Source organism: Heterodontus francisci, chromosome 17 (genome assembly GCF_036365525.1).
Source record: "Heterodontus francisci isolate sHetFra1 chromosome 17, sHetFra1.hap1, whole genome shotgun sequence".
Taxonomy (NCBI): Eukaryota; Metazoa; Chordata; class Chondrichthyes; order Heterodontiformes; family Heterodontidae; genus Heterodontus; species Heterodontus francisci.
This window is the reverse complement of record NC_090387.1, coordinates 2,970,682-2,990,207: the sequence shown is the minus strand read 5'-3', so window position 1 is coordinate 2,990,207 and position 19,526 is coordinate 2,970,682. Positions and strand designations below refer to the sequence as shown.

Below are 19,526 nucleotides of genomic sequence, written 5' to 3'. Positions count from 1 at the left end.
TACATCAACTGCTTTACCCTCATCTACACACCTAGTCACCGTCTCAAAAAATTCAATCAAGTTAGTTAGACACGATCTCCCCCTGACAAAGCAGTGTTGACTATCCCTGATTAATCCCTGCCTCTCCAAGTGGTGATTAATCCTGTCCCTCAGAATTTTATCCAGTAGTTTCCCAACCACTGATGTTAGACTTGATTGTTTATCGGGATACCTGTGCGATCCTCCCCCTGTGGGTGTGTGTTTGTGAAAAGGGAGGATCCGGGATTGAGGGAAGAGGCGGAAGCGGAGCCGCTTTAGAGTAGCGGAGACACCGAGAGAGAAAGAGAGCGGAGCCTGATACCAAGACAGACCGGGAGAGAGAGGAGCCCAACACCAGGACAGACCGGGAGAGAGAGGAGCCCGACACCAGGACAGACCGGGAGAGAGAGGAGCCCGACACCAGGACAGACCGGGAGAGAGAGGAGCCCGACACCAGGACAGACCGGGAGAGAGAGGAGCCCGACACCCCAGCACCGGGTGACCGAGAGGGAGAGACCGGGAGCGGCTCCGGGATCCGGACAGAGAAGCGGCGGGTTCCGAGTTCCCGAGCGGCCCGGACCCCGGGTCAGTGATTCCGGCCCCGCGATGACCGACACCCTCCGGACAGCCGGACACCCGAGTAGCCCGGTGCGGGAGAGCAGCTGCTTCCGTAAGGTCAGTGTCCGGGAACTGGGGGGAGGTTTACCCCAAGGGGAGGGGATTTACCCCGGGGGGAGGGTGATATACCCCGGGGGAAGGAGGTTTACCCCGGGGGGGAGGGTGATTTACCCCGGGGGGGAGGGGATTTACCCCGGGGGGAGGGTGATTTACCCCGGGGGGGAGGAGGGGAGGGGATATACCCTGGGGGGAGGAGGTTTACCCCGGAGGAGGGGGAGGGGATTTACCCCGGAGGAGGGGGAGGGGATATACCCCGGAGGAGGGGATATACCCCGGAGGGGGAGGAGGGGATATACCCCGGGGGGGGGGGGGAGGGGATATACCCCGGAGGAGGGGATATACCCCGGAGGGGGAGGAGGGGATATACCCCGGGGTGGGGGGGGGAGGGGATATACCCCGGGGGGAGGGTGATTTACCCCGGGGGGAGGAGGTTTACCCCGGGGGGGGGCGATTTACCCCGGGGGGAGGAGGGGAGGGGATATACCCCGGGGGGAGGAGGTTTACCCCGGGGGGGAGGAGGGGAGGGGGTTTACCCCGGGGGGAGGAGGGGATTTACCCCGGGGGGAGGGCGATTTACCCCGGGGGGAGGGGGATATACCCCGGGGGGAGGGGGATATACCCCGGGGGGAGGAGGTTTACCCCGGGGGGAGGAGGGGAGGGGATTTACCCTGGGGGGAGGAGGTTTACCCCTGGGGGAGGAGGTTTACGCCGGGGGGAGGAGGGGAGGGGATATACCCTGGGGGGAGGAGGTTTACCCCAGGGGGAGGAGGGGAGGGGATTTACCCCGGGAGGAGGGGAGGGGGTTTACCCTAGGGGGAGGAGGTTTACCTCGGGGGGGGGGGGGGAAGGGGAGGGGATTTACCCAGAGGGGAGGAGGGGAGGGGGTTTACCCTGGGGGGAGGAGGTTTACCTCGGGGGGGGGGGGTAGGAGGGGAGGGGATTTACCCGGTGGGGAGGAGGGGAGGGGGTTTTACCCCGGGGGGGGAGTTACACGGGGTTGGGGGGTGAGACTACAGCCCCTCTTGAGTTATTCTGACTGCTCCCCCCGCCGCCCCCCCCCCCCCCGGTACATGTTTCGAGTGGCTGCACATTCATTCCAGACTCGCTGTTGTAATCCGGTCTTTGTGTCAATCTTTGTTGCAATGTTTCTGTTTGTGAAGTTTGGGTTTTTATAAACACTGAATCTGCTACAAGGCAATGGTTAGACCACATTGAAGAGGACAGAGTGTAGCTGTGGGTGTCCCAATATAGAAATTAGATTAAAACCAGACTGTGTGCAATGTAGATTCAGCAGCATGGTCCAGAGATAGGGAACTAGCATTACGAGGGAGCAGATACTTTGTTATTCATTCCCGGGATGTGGGCGTCGCTGGCCAGGCCAGCATTTATTGCCCATCCCTAGTTGCCCTTGAGAAGGTGGTGGTGAGCTGCCTTCTTGAACTGCTGCAGTCCATTTGGGGTAGGTATACCCACAGTGCTGTTGGGAAGGGAGTTCCAGGATTTTGACCCAGCGACAGTGAAGGAATGGCGATATAGTTCCAAGTCAGGATGGTGTGTGACTTGGAGGGGAACTTGCAGGTGGTGGTGTTCCCATGCATTTGCTGCCCTTGTCCTTCTAGTTGGTAGAGGTCGCGGGTTTGGAAGGTGCTGTCTAAGGAGCCTTGGTACATTGCTGCAGTGCATCTTGTAGATGATACACACTGCTGCCACTGTGCGTCGGTGGTGGAGGGAGTGAATGTTTGTGGATGGGGTGCCAATCAAGCGGGCTGCTTTGTCCTGGATGGTGTCGAGCTTCTTGAGTGTTGTTGGAGCTGCACCCATCCAGGCAAGTGGAGAGTATTCCATCACACTCCTGACTTGTGCCTTGTAGATGGTGGACAGGCTTTGGGGAGTCGGGAGGTGAGTTACTCGCCGCAGGATTCCTAACCTCTGACCTGCTCTTGTTGCCACGGTATTTATATGGCTACTCCAGTTCAGTTTCTGGTCAATGGTAGCCCCTAGGATGTTGATAGTGGGGGATTCAGCGATGGTAATGCCATTGAATGTCAAGGGGAGATGGTTATATTCTCTCTTGTTGGAGATGGTCATTGCCTGGCACTTGTGTGGCACGAATGTTACTTGTCAGTTATCAGCCCAAGCCTGGATATTGTCCAGGTCTTGCTGCATTTCTACACGGACTGCTTCAGTATCTGAGGAGTCACGAATGGTGCTGAACATTGTGCAATCATCAGTGAACATCCCCACTTCTGACATGATTGAAGGAAGGTCATTGATGAAGCAGCTGAAGATGGTTGGGCCTAGGACACTACCCTGAGGTACTCCTGCAGTGATGTCTTGGAGCTCAGACGATTGACCTCCAACAACCACAACCATCTTCCTTCAGGGTTTTCCCCCTGATTCCCATTGACCTCAGTTTTGCTAGGGCTCCTTGATGCCATACTCGGTCAAATGCTGCCTTGATGTCAAGGGCAGTCACTCTCACCTCACCTCGAGTTCAGCTCTTTTGTCCATGTTTGAACCAAGGCTGTAATGAGGTCAGGAGCTGAGTGGCCCTGGCGGAACCCAAACTGAGCGTCACTGAGCAGGTTATTGCTAAGCAAGTGCTGCTCGGTGGCACTGTTGATGACACCTTCCATCACTTTACTGATGATTGAGAGTAGACTGATGGGGTGGTAATTGGCCAGATTAGATTTGTCGTTTTTGTGGACAGAATGTACCTGGGTAATTTCCCACTTTTCTGCATTGATAGTGTTGTAGCTATTTTGGAACAGTTTGGCTAAGTACACTAAAATAAAAGCAAAATACTGCGGATGCTGGAAATCTGAAACAAAAACAAGAAATGCTGGATTCACTCAGCAGGTCTGGCAGCATCTGTGGAAAGAGAAGCAGAGTTAACGTTTCGGGTCACTGACCCGAAACGTTAACTCTGCTTCTCTTTCCACAGATGCTGCCAGACCTGCTGAGTGAATCCAGCATTTCTTGTTTTTGTTGGCTAAGTACACAGCTGGTTCGGGAGGACTAGTCCTCAGCATTTACAGCCGTGATGTTGCCAGGGCCCATAGCCTTTGCAGAATCCAATGCCGTTTCTTTATCACATGGAGTGATTCGAATTGGCTGAAGACTGGCATCTGTGATGCTGGGGACCTCAGGAGGAGGCCGAGATGGTTGCAAATGCTTCAGTCTTGTCTTTTGCACTGATGAGGGGCTCTCCCATCATTAAGGATGGAGATGTTTATGGAGCCTCCTCCAGTGAGTTGTTTAGTTGTCCAGCACCATTCATTACTTGATGTGGCAGGACTGCAGAGCTTTGGTATCGCTGAGCTCTCTATCGCTTGCTGCTTCCGCTGTTTAGCATTCATGTATTCCTGTGTTTGTTTGTAGCTTCACCAGGTTGGCATCTCATGAGGTGTACCTGGTGCTGCTTCTGCCCTGCCCTCCTGCACTCCTCACTGAACCAGGGTTGGTCCCCTGACTTGATGGTAATGGTAGAGTGAGGGATATGCTGGTCTATAAGGTTACAGACTGTGTTTGAATACAATTCTGCTGCTGATGATCCCACTGCCTCATGGATGCTCTGTTTTGAGCTGCTAGATCTGTTTTGAATCTGCCCATTTAGCACAATGGTAGTGCCGCACAGCATGATGAAGGGTATCCTCAGTATAATGCTGGGACTTGATCTTCAAGGACTGGGACAGTTGCCAGACAATGTCAAGGAGTTATTTTGAAACGTGAAACAGCACAGGAGACTATTCAGCCCACTGTGCCTCTGCTGGATCCCCTGCTCTTTTTTCCCCATAGTGCTGCAATTTCTTTCTTTTCAAATACATCCAATTCCCTTTAGAAAGCTACGATTGTAAAGTATTTACAGCACAAAAACAGGCCATTCGGCCTATTCAATCCATACTGATGTCTTTGCTCCACACAAGCGTCTTCTCACCCTTTGTCATTGAACCCATCAGATATATTTCTATTCCTTTCATCTCCTGTTTGCCTCAACTACTACATGTGGTAGTGTCACTCTCTGGGTACAGAAGTTTCTCCTGGATTCTCTATTTGATTTATTTGTAACTACCTTATATTTTTGGCCCCTAGTTCTGGTCTTGGCCCCAAGTGGAAATGTTTTCTCTATGTTTACCCTGTCAAACCCTTTCATAATCTGAAAGACTTCTATGATGTTAGCCCTCAGCCCTCTCTTTCTAGAGAAAAGAGCCTCCGCTTGTTCAGCCTTTCCTGATGGGTGTAACCTCTCAGTTCTGCTATCAAGTCGTCTTTGCACTTTCTCCAGTGTGTCTGTCTTTGAGTGTGGTCTAACCAAGACCCTATACAAGTTTAACATAACTTCTCTGCTTTTCAATTCTCTCCATCTAGAAAAGAACTCCAACGTTTTGTTAGCTTTTTTTATGGCCTTATTAACCTGCGTCACCACTTTTTAGTGATCTGTGTACTTGTATCCTCCGGTTCCTCTATTCCTCTACCCCATGTAAACACTTATTTTCCAAGGATTATACAGCCTCCTCATTTTTCCTACAAAATGTCCCACCTCACATCGGCTTCCACCACTCTCAGGCAGTGCATTCCAGATCATCATAACTTGTATTTATTGAAATAAAAATTCTCATCTCCCTCTGTTTTTTTTTGCCAATGACATTAAATTTGGGTCCTCTGGTTACTGATCCTCTGTACTGGGAACAGTTTCTCTTTATTTACTCATCAAAATGCCATGATTTTGTACATCTCTGTTAAATTACATCTGAAATTAGTGACCATGGACACAGTACAAGGTAATATCGGGGCAGTGATACAGTTGGATTTGCTTACAAATTACATTCCTCCCCTTTGGTTCTGGTTGGATTGGTCTGTGTGGCTTAGCTGCATTTTGAGGGGGAAAATGTCCAGAGTTGGCTTAGAGTAAATTCACAGGGTTTTTACAATTGAAGGGTTTTACTGAATGGGAAGAGTGTTTCCTTTGAGCAATTGGTAATGAGGGGTCATTAATTTAGATTCATTGCTGAGAGAGGAGAGAATTGAGGCATGAGGGTGGGAGGCGGAGCACGGAATGCTTCACCATGGAGTGGTTGGAGCAGAGACCATTGCAGTTTTAAAGGGAAAAGTGGATGAATGTTTGAAGTGGAGGTCGTTACTGGGCTGGGGGAGAGTCGGGGCAGCGAGATTAGTTTGGGGTTGATACAAGGCTGTAGGATTAATTTAGCAGTGTTCTGTAAAGTTTCTCAGTTTACGTAGCAAGGGAGGTGACTGGTTTCTATGCTGAGACCAGACAGAGTGGCAAATTTAATTTCTGTTTAATTAACCACTGGTTTAAGATGCTTGTTCCACACTGCTTGCAGTGTTGTGCTGGGACAGCAGTATGTGTATGAACAGGGTGGAAGGTGCAATGTGAAGTTTCTTTCTCCTGTTGACATTCTCTAGATGATTAGTAGGACTGAATTCAGAATATTATTTCCAAGCTGGAGTGGGTGTTGTTTGAACAGGTGACTCTCTATCTAAAATCAATATATTTACTGAATTTGTTACTGGAGGTTCTGGTTGATTTCCAAGTTGAGTCAATTCAAGGTGGAGAGGAGGGTAACATGCAGTCAAAAACATTCTGCTCCTGTATTTTCATTTACTTTTCTCCTGCACCTTCCAGGAAATCAGTCCAGGCTCCTGAACACACGTTGGCCACTCGGCCCCTCGAGCCTGCTCCACCATTCAATAAACTCATGGCTGAACTGATTACTCCACATTTCCACCTACTCCCGATAACCTTTCACCTCCTTGTTTATCAAGAATTTATCTACCTCTGCCTTAAAAATATTCAAAGACTCTGCTTCCACCGCCTTTTGAGGAAGAGAATTCCAAAGACTCACGACCCTCTGAGAGAAAAAACTTCTGCTCATCTCTGTCTTAAATGGGCAACCTCTTATTTTTAAACAGTGACCCCTAGTTTTAGATTCTCCCACAAGGGGAAACATCCTTTCAACATCCACCCTGTCTAGACCCTTCACAATCTTATATGTTTCAATCAAGTCGCCTCTTACTCTTCTAAATTCCAGCGGATACAAGCCTAGCCTGTCCAACCTTTCCTCAAGATAACCCTCCCATTCCAGGTATTAGTCTAGTAAACCTTCTCTGAACTGCCTCCACATATTTACATCCTTCCTTAATTAAGGAGACTAGTACTGTACACAGTACTCCAGATGTGGTCTCACCAATGCCCTGTATAGCTGAAGTATAACCTCCCTACTTTTGTATTCAATTCCCCTTGCGCTAAATGATAACATTCTATTAGCTTTTCTAATTACTTGCTGTACCTGCATACAGGTACACTCATACTAGGACACCCAGATCCCTCAGCATCTCAGAGCTCTGCAATCTCTCACCATTTAGCTAGTCTTTTTTATTCTTCCTGCCAAAATGGACAACTTCGCATTTTCGCACATTATACTCCATCTGCCACATTTTTGCCCACTCACTTAACCTATCTATATCCCTTTGTAGCTTCATGTCCTCTTCACAAATTACTTTCCTACCTATCTTTGTGCCATCAGCAAATTTAGCAACCCCATATCTTCGGTCCCTTCATCCAAGTCATTTACAGAAACTGTAAAAAGTTAAGGCCCCAGCACAGATCCCTGTGGCACACCACTCAATACATCTTGTCAACCAGAAAATCACCCATTTACACCTACTCTCTGTTTCCTGTTAGCTAGCCAATCTTCTACCCATGCAAATATGTTACCCCCTACACCATGAGCTTTTATTTTCTGCAATAACCTTTGATGTGGCACCTTATCAAATGCCTTCTGGAAATCTAGGTACAATACATCCACCGGTTTCCCTTTATCCACAGCACTTGTAACTCCCTCAAAGAATTCCAAAAAATTGGTTAAACATACTTTCCCTTTAAGAAGACCATGTTGACTCTGCCTGATTGCCGTGAATTTTTCTAAGTGCCCTGCTATAACGTCTTTAATAGCTTCTAACGTTTTCCCGATGACTGATGTAAAGATAACTGGCCTGTAGTTTCCTGCTTTCTGTCTCCCTCCCTGCTCCTGATCATTGTCCAGTGACCCCTGGGTTACAGAGAGAGAGAGAGAGGGAAATCAGCCACGGCTCTTGCTCCTGATCAGTGACCTGAGGAAAGGCAGAAGTGGTGAATCGAGGCCAGAAATGCTGCTTGTGGGTCCACTGGACTGTGCCTCGCTCCGACTGTTGGATTCAGTGTTTCAGTCCCAGAAAAGCAAAGGAAATAAACTTGTGGAGAGAAGGAGCCCATGTCCACAGTTACTGAGGGGCAGTTCTGTGTCCCCAGGGTCTGAGTACAGATGAAGCAGCTCTGGAAATCTGCTGGAGAAACCTGTTTAATTTTAACCCTCTCAGTACTGGTTTGGCATTTCTTGTTCAAAATGAGACATTGTTCCTGCTTTATGGAACTCTGGGGAGAGGGTTAAATGTTTTCACTCCCAGCCAGGTTTTGTGTTGTAGACATGGTTAATTAGTTCAGATTGTCCTGTGCAAATTCGGTCTGTTCTAACAGAACTAAGACTGCAATGCTCCTTTAGTTCTGCTAATACTTGTGTACAATACAAAATAATATTACCCCCTTTAATCTTGACAACTGAACAAGGCAGTTAAGACTGTGAGTTGGATTTCTGGTCTTCCTCTGGGGATGTAACCCCAGGGAATTCTAGAAGCTGAGCATGAATCCCAGCAACGCTAAGGTGGGGGCATCAAATTCAATTAATTATCATAAAATTCCAATTAGTTCATAACTCCCTCGGGACAGGAATTCTGATGCCCTCACCAGCCTGGTCTATACATGACACCAGTCCCACTAATCTTATTGACTCTTAATATCGAGCAGCGAAGGATGACCAATAACTGTTGCTTGCCACATTCCAACAACAAAAATAAGAACCTTTCCCCTGGGCCCAGATGGACAGCAGACTGTGCCTCCTCCACCTTGGCATCTCTTTTTGGTCCAGGTTCCTGGCAGGGAATCTCTGCTCTTTGCGTGTTGGCATCAGTTTGCTCGACTGGCAACTGAATGAAGAGCCTGATTGTCTGAAATGAAGAGGCAGCAAGTGGCTCCTGGTGAACTCCAGTCATTGCTGGCACTTGCTGCATTTGATGAATTCACTCTGATACAGCCACACCAGTCAGCAGCTTGCACTACTGTTATAGCAAAGGTTTTATGGGCAATAACACCAGGGGAAATCTTTCTTGCAAGCAGCCTCTACCTTTGCTCCATGTTGGACCACTCAGCTCCAGATCTCATTACAGCCTCGGTCTAACCATGGACAAAAGAGCTGAATTCCAGAGGCTGTCTTTGACATAAAAACAGCATTTGACCAAGTATGGCATCAAGAAGCCCGAGCAAAATTGAAGTCAATGGGAATCGGGGGAGAACTCTCTGCTGGTTGGAATCGTACCTAGCGCAAAGGAAGATGGTTGTGATTGTTGGAGGCCAATCATCTTAGCCTCAGAACATCAGTGCAGGAGTTCCTCAGGGTAGTGTCCTAAGCCCAACCGTCTTCAGCTGCTTCACCAATGACCTTCCCTCCAACGTAAGAGGATTGGACAGTGTTCAGTTACAGTCACAACTCCTCAGATACTGAAGCAGTCTGTGTAGCAATGCAGCAAGACCTAGACAATATCCAGGCTTGGGCTGATAAGTGGCAAGTAACATTCGCGCCACACAAGTGCCAGGCAATGGCCATCTCCAACAAGAGAGAATTTAACCATCTCCCCTTGATATTTAATGGCATTACGGTCGCTGAATCCCCCACTATCAACCTCCTGGGGATTACCATTGACCAGAAATGGAATTGTGTCTCCAACAGCAGGTCAGAGGCTGGGAATTCTGCGGCAAGTAACTCACCTCCTGACTCCCCAAAACCTGTCCACCATCTAAAAGGCACAAGTCAGGAGTGTGATGGAATACTCTCCACTTGCCTGGATGGGTGCAGCTCCAGCACTCGAGCTCGACACCATCTGGGTCAAAGCTGCCCACTTGATTGGCACACCATCCACCGCCGACGCACAGTGGCAGCAGTGTGTACCATCTACAAGATGCACTGCAGCAACACACCAAGGCTCCTTCGACAGCACCTTCCAGACTTGTGACCTCTACCGACTAGAAGGACAAGGACAAATACATGGGAACACCACCTGCAAGTTCCCCTCCAAGTCACACACCATCCTGACTTGGAACTATATCGTCGTTCCTTCACTGTCACTGGGTCAAAATCCTGGAACTCCCTTCCTAACAGCACTGTGGGTATACCTACCCCACATGGACTGCAGCGGTTCAAGAAGACAGCTCACCACCACCTTCTCAAGGGCAATTAGGGATGGGCAATAAATGCTGGCCTGGCCAGTGACGCCCACATTCCAAGAATGTATAAATTTAAAAAAAAAAAGTCCAGGCCCGTCCAGCAGTATTGAGGCAACAATTGTCCTGGGCTGGGTGTTGAGAAGGCTGGTGATTGGACAGGACTTCCACTTGTAGTGAGCACTGAGGAAAAATGTGGGGACCCCCATTATCCTCAGTTAATACAGTTACAGATCAGTGTGCCCATACTGTGTGCAGAGAAGGAGGTTGATTCACACCACGAGGACAGTGACCCTCTTGCAGGGCAGTTCTACTGTCGGACTCTCGGCTTTGCTAGTTCTAGTTACCCAAAACTAATTGCTTCAGTAAACAAACCCGTTTTATTTTGAGCGGTTTGTCAGAAAGTGGTGCTGGGAGGCCGAGTGTGTGATCTAGCTTTAGCCAACTCCACTCTGGAACAGGAGCGTTAGACATGGACTGGCAGAGTCTGACCTCCTGGGTAACATTCCATGAGGAATGCAGAACCTCTTATGGGCATTGATTCGGTGCAAGTCTAGGTAGCGACAGCTGATCGAAGGGGGCAACACCATCCTCAGCAGCTGTTATTTATATAGCACCTGTCACACCAAGGCACTTCACAGGACCATTATCAGACAGAATTTGACACTGAGCCACACACCATATTTAGGACAATGATGAAAAACTTGGTCAGATTGTATCTGTTTGAGCTCTGCTCTGATAGCCCTGTCAGTGCTTAGTCTATAGGTTCTTGTGTGGCGTGCGGGAGGCTGGTGACACGAGAGAGAGAGAGAGTGTGTTTTGCTATTTAGAGCTGACGGCAATGATTGCTTTATGTACACAAAGGTGTGTGTGAGAGAGAGAAGCTTCTGGAATGTGTATTAATTGGCAATGATAACAGATGGTTGCCATGGCTGCATTTATATCAGGAATGTGTGATGTGGGGATTAGTCTAATGGTTAATTGAATTTTTAAAATCTCCTTTCAAATGCTGCACGTCAATATTCCGTGGCTGCTCGCTGCAGGTTACCCTAACCATGCCAGAATGAGGGGTCCTTGGAAGCTGTGGCAATTTACAGCTGGAGAGTGTGTGTGAGCTGTGTGCAGTAACATCAGCTGATGTTTGAATTCCCAGAGAGGGAGCTCGGGAATTATGGGAGGTTTATCACTGAGCTTTTACATCATGCCCCTGGTTTCCTTTGCTCCATCTCTGGGGGCTGCACCTTCAATTGTCTAGGCCTTGTGCTCTAGAATTTCTGCCATTAACCTCTCTGTGCCTCTACCCTCATTCCTTCTTTTAAGATGCTCCTTTAAAACCTACCACTTTGACCAAGCTTTTTCCCAAATGCCTTAATATCTCCTCATGTGGCTGTGTCATATTTTGCTTTCTATTCCTCCTGTGAAGCCCCTTGGGATGTTTTATGTTAAAGGTGCTATATAAATGCAGGTTGGTGGGTGAGGTGGGAGTGTTGCCTTCCTGCTACAGGGTGAACTTTTCTACTGCTTTGTGGCTGCCACCGTCCTGTGGCTGAGAATGATGTGATTTATGTTTTTCTTCCTCACGTTGCTAACATCTTGCTGAGTGAGATTGCTGTGGGATTGAATAGCTGAGAGTAACAGTCATTCACTGACTCTGTCCATCTGAAAATTTCTCTTCCAATTTTCAAAGATTTATAGATTCAAACAGCACCAAAGACCATTTGGCCCATCATGCCTGTACTGTCTCTTTGAAAGAGTTATCCAGTTACTCCCATTTATAGATTCAAACAGCACCAAAGACCATTTGGCCCATCATGCCTGTACTGTCTCTTTGAAAGAGTTATCCAGTTACTCCCACTCCCCTGCTCTTTCCCTGTAGCCCTGCAAACTCTTTCTTCAAATATTTACCCAACAGCCCTGTGGAAGCTCCTTAACAACACAGATTGGAGAAGTTTAAGAAGACGACTGGGATGGGCAATCACAAACGAAATTCAAATATTAGCTCAATTCCTTTTTTTTTAAATGAAGGTGATCCGGGGTCTTGACCTGCCCCTGCTGGGGGTTCAGAAAACTTACTGACCCTGTGCTAGAGGTGTGTTGGGGCATTGAGTCCATGCTGTATCATGGCCTCACCTGTCCTCTGCTGCAATGCAATTACACAGCAGGATCCAGCCCTTTGCTACCTGCACCCTGAGATTGCGTCATACACTCGTCAAGGAATGGAGTGAGTCATACACAGGTCATGAGCTAAAAATATCTGCTCCCTCCTATTGTAGGTGGCACTCGATATAACTCGATGACTTGAGAACTGTTCATTGGGCGAGACGCCACATTGAAGCCACAAGGACTTTGCAAAGTTTTTGTTCCACAGTAAAAAGAACTTGCATTTCTATAGCACCTTTCAATGTCCTCAGGACACGGCAACGCGTTTCACAGCCAGTGAAGTACTTTTGAAGTGTAGTCACTGTTGTAATGTAGGAAATGCAGCAGCCAATCTGCGCACAGCAAGATCCCACAAATGGCCATGTGATAATGACCCAGATAATCTGTTTTAAGGATGATGGCTGAGGGATAAATATCGGCCAGGACACCAGGGAGAACTGCCCTGCTGCTCTTTGATCCAGTGTCACTGGATCTTTTACATCCACCTGAAAGGGTAGACAGGGCCTCGCTTTAATGTCTCATCGCAAAGGCAACAAGGAAATGTTAGATGAGATGCAATCTCTCTACTGCCGCTAGCCTCGTCCTGCTGCATCTTGGGGGGGCCCCCCTAACCTCCCTAGATTGTAAGAACATTAGCGGTAGGAGCGGGAGTAGGCCATTCGGCCCCTCGAGTCTGCTCCCGCCATTCAGTAAGGCCATGGCTGATCTTTGACATCAATTCTCTTAGTGCCCAACAGTCTGTCGATCTGTGTTGAATATATTCTTACTGAGATTGGTTATATTCAAATTAGGTGAAGCACAGTCTCACATCCTGGACCCCAAAATTCTAAATTTATCATTATTTTTAGACCTTTTTATATGCTTGGTTTCAAATTTACTTTTTCATCAAATTTGAAGCTAAATCCTCTGATCCACTTGCCTGAGAAACATTTTATTTTTATACATGGGGTCGTTTGGACATGGGATGAGAGAGTGGGAGAAATGGAATTTGTAATAGCTTTTAAAAGGAAAGGGAATAAATATTTGGAAAGTTAAAAGGTGTGGTGCGTGGTTGAGGGCTGGGACTAATCGGAGACCAGATTATCTAGTCATCTCATTGCTTTTTCTGGGATCTTGCTGTATGTAAATTAGCTGCCGCGTTTCCTACACTTCAATAGTGCTTCACTGGCTGTTCAGCACTGTGGGTATACCTACCCCACATGGACTGTAGCATTTCAAGAAGGCAGCTCACCACCACCTTCTCAAGGGCAATTAGGGATGGGCAATAAATGCTGGCCTTGCCAGTGATGCCCACATCCCATGAATGAATAAAAAAAAGTGCTTTTGGACATCCTGAGGAAAGCGCTATAGAAATGCAAGTCTTTCTTGCCTCTTGGAGTCAGTATAGGTGCAATGGGCTGAATGGACTCCTATGCTGTAGATTTTATCTGGTGATCGGGGCCTAACTGTTGTGTGGTTTTCTAATATGGTTTGTCCACTCACTTGAACTCTTTATTATGCTGGACTGAAAGTTTGTATCTTAGAATCCGAGATGGTTAAACTCACTTTGCCTTTCAGGCAGAGGTTAGTGTGCCCCCAAACACTGAATTGGACCCATTCAGTGAGCTGTGTGAAACTGAGAACCGGCTGGGGGAGGCGAGAGGGAGTATGGCAGACATTGCTCTTCTCCAACCCTGTTCACTGAGAGCTGCCTCCTCCTCTCCCCTCCTGCCCCAGGTTTGATCCTCGCTCACCAGTCTTTGTTTTTCAGGGATGTAACCCGTATGCTCAGACTGGCCGCAGCAAGTTGCAGACCCAGAGAGTGACCCTCAACCAGCAGATCATTAAAGCAATGCGGCTGCGGGCTGGGGCAGAAAACCTACTACGGTAAGTCCTTGTGGTGTGTCTCTCTCCCCGTGTGTGTGTGTCTCTCTCTCCCCCGTGTGTGTGTGTGTCTCTCTCTCCCCCGTGTGTGTGTGTGTCTCTCTCTCCCCCGTTGTCGTGTGTGTGTCTCTCTCTCCCCCGTGTGTGTGTGTCTCTCTCTCCCCCGTGTGTGTGTCTCCCCCGTGTTGTCTCTCTCTCCCCCGTGTGTGTGTGTGTCTCTCTCTCCCCCGTGTGTGTGTGTGTCTCTCTCTCCCCCGTGTGTGTGTGTGTCTCTCTCTCCCCCGTGTGTGTGTGTGTCTCTCTCTCCCCCGTGTGTGTGTGTGTCTCTCTCTCCCCCGTGTGTGTGTGTGTCTCTCTCTCCCCGTGTGTGTTGTGTCTCTCTCTCCCCGTGTGTGTGTGTCTCTCTCCCCCGTGTGTGTGTGTCTCTCTCCCCCGTGTGTGTGTGTGTCTCTCTCTCCCCCGTGTGTGTGTGTGTCTCTCTCTCCCCGTGTGTGTGTGTGTCTCTCTCTCCCCGTGTGTGTGTGTGTCTCTCTCTCCCCCGTGTGTGTGTGTGTCTCTCTCTCCCCCGTGTGTGTGTGTGTCTCTCTCCCCCCGTGTGTGTGTGTCTCTCTCTCCCCCGTGTGTGTGTGTGTGTCTCTCTCTCCCCCGTGTGTGTGTGTGTCTCTCTCTCCCCCGTGTGTGTGTGTGTCTCTCTCTCCCCCGTGTGTGTGTGTGTCTCTCTCTCCCCCGTGTGTGTGTGTGTCTCTCTCTCCCCCGTGTGTGTGTGTGTCTCTCTCTCCCCCGTGTGTGTGTGTGTCTCTCTCTCCCCCGTGTGTGTGTGTGTCTCTCTCTCCCCCGTGTGTGTGTGTGTCTCTCTCTCCCCCGTGTGTGTGTGTGTCTCTCTCTCCCCCGTGTGTGTGTGTGTCTCTCTCTCCCCGTGTGTGTGTGTGTCTCTCTCCTCCCCCGTGTGTGTGTGTGTCTCTCTCTCCCCCGTGTGTGTGTGTGTCTCTCTCTCCCCCGTGTGTGTGTGTGTCTCTCTCTCCCCCGTGTGTGTGTGTGTCTCTCTCTCCCCCGTGTGTGTGTGTGTCTCTCTCTCCCCCGTGTGTGTGTGTGTCTCTCTCTCCCCCGTGTGTGTGTGTGTCTCTCTCTCCCCCGTGTGTGTGTGTGTCTCTCTCTCCCCCGTGTGTGTGTGTGTCTCTCTCTCCCCCGTGTGTGTGTGTGTCTCTCTCTCCCCCGTGTGTGTGTGTGTCTCTCTCTCCCCCGTGTGTGTGTGTGTCTCTCTCTCCCCCGTGTGTGTGTGTGTCTCTCTCTCCCCCGTGTGTGTGTGTGTCTCTCTCTCCCCCGTGTGTGTGTGTGTCTCTCTCTCCCCCGTGTGTGTGTGTGTCTCTCTCTCCCCCGTGTGTGTGTGTGTCTCTCTCTCCCCCGTGTGTGTGTGTGTCTCTCTCTCCCCCGTGTGTGTGTGTGTCTCTCTCTCCCCCGTGTGTGTGTGTGTCTCTCTCTCCCCCGTGTGTGTGTGTGTCTCTCTCTCCCCCGTGTGTGTGTGTGTCTCTCTCTCCCCCGTGTGTGTGTGTGTCTCTCTCTCCCCGTGTGTGTGTGTGTCTCTCTCTCCCCCGTGTGTGTGTGTGTCTCTCTCTCCCCCGTGTGTGTGTGTGTCTGTCTCTCTCCCCCGTGTGTGTGTGTGTCTCTCTCTCCCCCGTGTGTGTGTGTGTCTGTCTCTCTCCCCCGTGTGTGTGTGTGTCTCTCTCTCCCCCGTGTGTGTGTGTGTCTCTCTCTCCCCCGTGTGTGTGTGTGTCTGTCTCTCTCTCCCCGTGTGTGTGTGTGTCTGTCTCTCTCCCCCGTGTGTGTGTGTGTCTGTCTCTCTCCCCCGTGTGTGTGTGTCTGTCTCTCTCTCCCCCGTGTGTGTGTGTGTCTGTCTCTCTCCCCCGTGTGTGTGTGTGTCTGTCTCTCTCCCCCGTGTGTGTGTGTGTCTGTCTCCTCCCCCGTGTGTGTGTGTGTCTGTCTCTCTCCCCCGTGTGTGTGTGTGTCTGTCTCTCTCCCCCGTGTGTGTGTGTGTCTGGTCTCTCTCCCCCGTGTGTGTGTGTGTCTGTCTCTCCTCCCCCGTGTGTGTGTGTGTCTGTCTCTCTCCCCCGTGTGTGTGTGTGTCTGTCTCTCTCCCCCGTGTGTGTGTGTGTGTGTGTCTGTCTCTCCCCCGTGTGTGTGTGTCTGTCTCTCTCCCCCGTGTGTGTGTGTGTCTGTCTCTCTCCCCCGTGTGTGTGTGTCTCTCTCTCTCCCCCGTGTGTGGTGTGTCTGTCTCTCTCCCCCGTGTGTGTGTGTGTCTCTCTCTCCCCCGTGTGTGTGTGTGTCTCTCTCTCCCCCGTGTGTGTGTGTGTCTCTCTCTCTCCCCCGTGTGTGTGGTGTGTGTGTGTGTGTCTCTCTCCCCCCGTGTGTGTGTCTCTCTCTCCCCCGTGTGTGTGTGTCTCTCTCTCCCCCGTGTGTGTGTGTGTGTGTGTCTCTCTCTCTCCCCCGTGTGTGTGTGTGTCTCTCTCTCCCCCCGTGTGTGTGTGTCTCTCTCTCCCCCGTGTGTGGTGTCTCTCTCCCCCCGTGTGTGTGTGTCTCTCTCCCCCCCGTGTGTGTGTCTCTCTCCCCCCGTGTGTGTGTCTCTCTCCCCCCGTGTGTGTGTCTCTCTCCCCCCGTGTGTGTGTCTCTCTCCCCCCCGTGTGGTGTGTCTCTCTCCCCCCCGTGTGTGTGTCTCTCTCTCCCCGTGTGTGTGTGTCTCTCTCTCCCCCGTGTGTGTGTGTCTCTCTCTCCCCCGTGTGTGTGTGTCTCTCTCTCTCCCCCGTGTGTGTGTGTCTCTCTCCCCCCGTGTGTGTGTGTCTCTCTCTCCCCCGTGTGTGTGTGTCCTCTCTCTCCCCCGTGTGTGTGTTGTGTGTGTCTCTCTCTCTCCCCCGTGTGTGTGTGTCGTGTGTGTCTCTCTCTCTCCCCCGTGTGTGTGTGTCTCTCTCTCTCCCCGTGTGTGTGTCTCTCTCTCTCCCCCGTGTGTGTGGTGTCTCTCTCTCCCCCCGTGTGTGTGTGTGTGTCTCTCTCTCCCCCCGTGTGTGTGTGTGTGTCTCTCTCTCCCCCGTGTGTGTGTGTGTGTCTCTCTCTCCCCCGTGTGTGTGTGTGTGTCTCTCTCTCCCCCGTGTGTGTGTGTGTGTCTCTCTCTCCCCCGTGTGTGTGTGTGTCTCTCTCTCCCCCGTGTGTGTGTGTGTGTCTCTCTCTCCCCGTGTGTGTGTGTGTGTCTCTCTCTCCCCCGTGTGTGTGTGTGTGTCTCTCTCTCCCCCGTGTGTGTGTGTGTGTCTCTCTCTCCCCCGTGTGTGTGTGTGTCTCTCTCTCCCCCGTGTGTGTGTGTGTGTGTGTGTCTCTCTCTCCTCCCCCGTGTGTGTGTGGTGTGTGTGTCTTTCTCTCCCCGTGTGTGTGTGTGTGTGTCTCTCTCTCTCTCCCCCGTGTGTGTGTGTGTGTGTGTCTCTCTCTCTCCCCCGTGTGTGTGTGTGTGTGTGTGTGTGTGTGTGTCTCTCTCTCTCTCCCCGTGTGTGTGTGTGTCTCTCTCTCCCCCGTGTGTGTGTGTGTGTCTCTCTCTCCCCCGTGTGTGTGTGTGTGTCTCTCTCTCCCCGTGTGTGTGTGTGTGTCTCTCTCTCCCCCGTGTGTGTGTGTGTGTGTCTCTCTCCCCCGTGTGTGTGTGGTGTGTCTCTCTCTTCCCCGTGTGTGTGTGTGTGTGTGTCTCTCTCTCCCCCGTGTGTGTGTGTGTCTCTCTCTCCCCCGTGTGTGTGTGTGTGTGTCTCTCTCTCCCCCGTGTGTGTGTGTGTCTCTCTCTCTCCCCCGTGTGTGTGTGTGTCTCTCTCTCTCCCCCGTGTGTGTGTGTGTCTCTCTCTCTCCCCCGTGTGTGTGTGTGTCTCTCTCTCTCCCCCGTGTGTGTGTGTGTGTGTCTCTCTCTCCCCGTGTGTGTGTGTCTCTCTCTCCCCGTGTGTGTGTGTGTGTGTGTGTCTCTCTCTCCCCCGTGTGTGTGTGTGTCTCTCTCTCTCCCCCGTGTGTGTGTGTGTGTGTCTTTCTCTCCCCCGTGTGTGTGTGTGTGTGTCTCTCTCTCTCCCCTGTGTGTGTGTGTGTGTCTCTCTCTCTCCCCCGTGTGTGTGTCTCTCTCTCTCCCCCGTGTGTGTGTGTGTGTCTCTCTCTCTCCCCCGTGTGTGTGTGTGTCTCTCTCTCTCCCCCGTGTGTGTGTGTGTGTGTTTCTCTCTCCCCGTGTGTGTGTGTGTGTCTCTCTCATCCCCCGTGTGTGTGTGTGTGTCTCTCTCTCCCCCGTGTGTGTGTGTGTGTCTCTCTCTCCCCCGTGTGTGTGTGTGTGTGTCTCTCTCTCCCCCGTGTGTGTGTGTGTGTCTCTCTCTCCCCCGTGTGTGTGTGTGTGTCTCTCTCTCCCCCGTGTGTGTGTGTGTGTCTCTCTCTCCCCCGTGTGTGTGTGTGTGTCTCTCTCTCCCCCGTGTGTGTGTGTGTGTCTCTCTCTCCCCCGTGTGTGTGTGTGTGTCTCTCTCTCCCCGTGTGTGTGTGTGTGTCTCTCTCTCCCCCGTGTGTGTGTGTGTGTGTCTCTCTCTCCCCCGTGTGTGTGTGTGTGTGTGTGTGTCTCTCTCTCCCCCGTGTGTGTGTGTGTCGTGTGTGTGTGTCTCTCTCTCCCCCGTGTGTGTGTGTGTGTGTGTGTGTGTCTCTTTCTCCCCCGTGTGTGTGTGTGTGTGTGTCTCTCTCTCCCCCGTGTGTGTGTGTGTGTGTGTGTCTCTCTCTCCCCCGTGTGTGTGTGTGTCTCTCTCCCCCGTGTGTGTGTGTGTCTCTCTCCCCCGTGTGTGTGTGTGTCTCTCTCCCCCGTGTGTGTGTGTCTCTCTCTCCCCCGTGTGTGTGTGTCTCTCTCTCCCCCGTGTGTGTGTGTGTGTGTGTCTCTCTCTCCCCCGTGTGTGTGTGTGTCTCTCTCTCCCCCGTGTGTGTGTGTGTCTCTCTCTCTCCCCGTGTGTGTGTGTGTCTCTCTCTCTCCCCCGTGTGTGTGTGTGTCTCTCTCTCTCCCCCGTGTGTGTGTGTCTCTCTCTCTCCCCCGTGTGTGTGTGTGTGTCTCTCTCTCCCCCGTGTGTGTGTGTGTGTGTGTCTCTCTCTCCCCCGTGTGTGTGTGTGTGTGTGTGTCTCTCTCTCTCCCCCGTGTGTGTGTGTGTGTGTGTGTGTCTCCTCTCTCTCCCCCGTGTGTGTGTGTGTGTGTGTGTCTCTCTCCCCCGTGTGTGTGTGTGTGTGTGTGTGTGTGTCTCTCTCCCCCGTGTGTGTGTGTGTCTCTCTCCCCCGTGTGTGTGTGTCTCTCTCTCCCCCGTGTGTGTGTGTGTCTCTCTCCCCCGTGTGTGTGTGTGTCTCTCTCCCCCGTGTGTGTGTGTGTCTCTCTCCCCCGTGTGTGTGTGTGTCTCTCTCTCCCCGTGTGTGTGTGTGTGTGTCTCTCTCTCCCCGTGTGTGTGTGTGTGTG

General features: G+C 51.1%; 1 protein-coding gene across 1 annotated transcript in view; it reads left to right on the top strand.

Moving 5' to 3' along the window:
* Window positions 1-278: 278 nt before the first annotated feature.
* The window catches only part of rhpn2 (rhophilin, Rho GTPase binding protein 2), a 55,668-nt gene continuing 36,420 nt past the window's right edge, over window positions 279-19,526 (top strand). Inside the window, exons 1-2 of the mRNA XM_068049012.1 lie at window positions 279-693; window positions 13,941-14,056. Of these exons, the coding sequence (XP_067905113.1) occupies window positions 625-693; window positions 13,941-14,056 (185 nt within the window). The 5' untranslated portion in view covers window positions 279-624. The remainder of the gene's footprint in view (window positions 694-13,940; window positions 14,057-19,526) is intronic.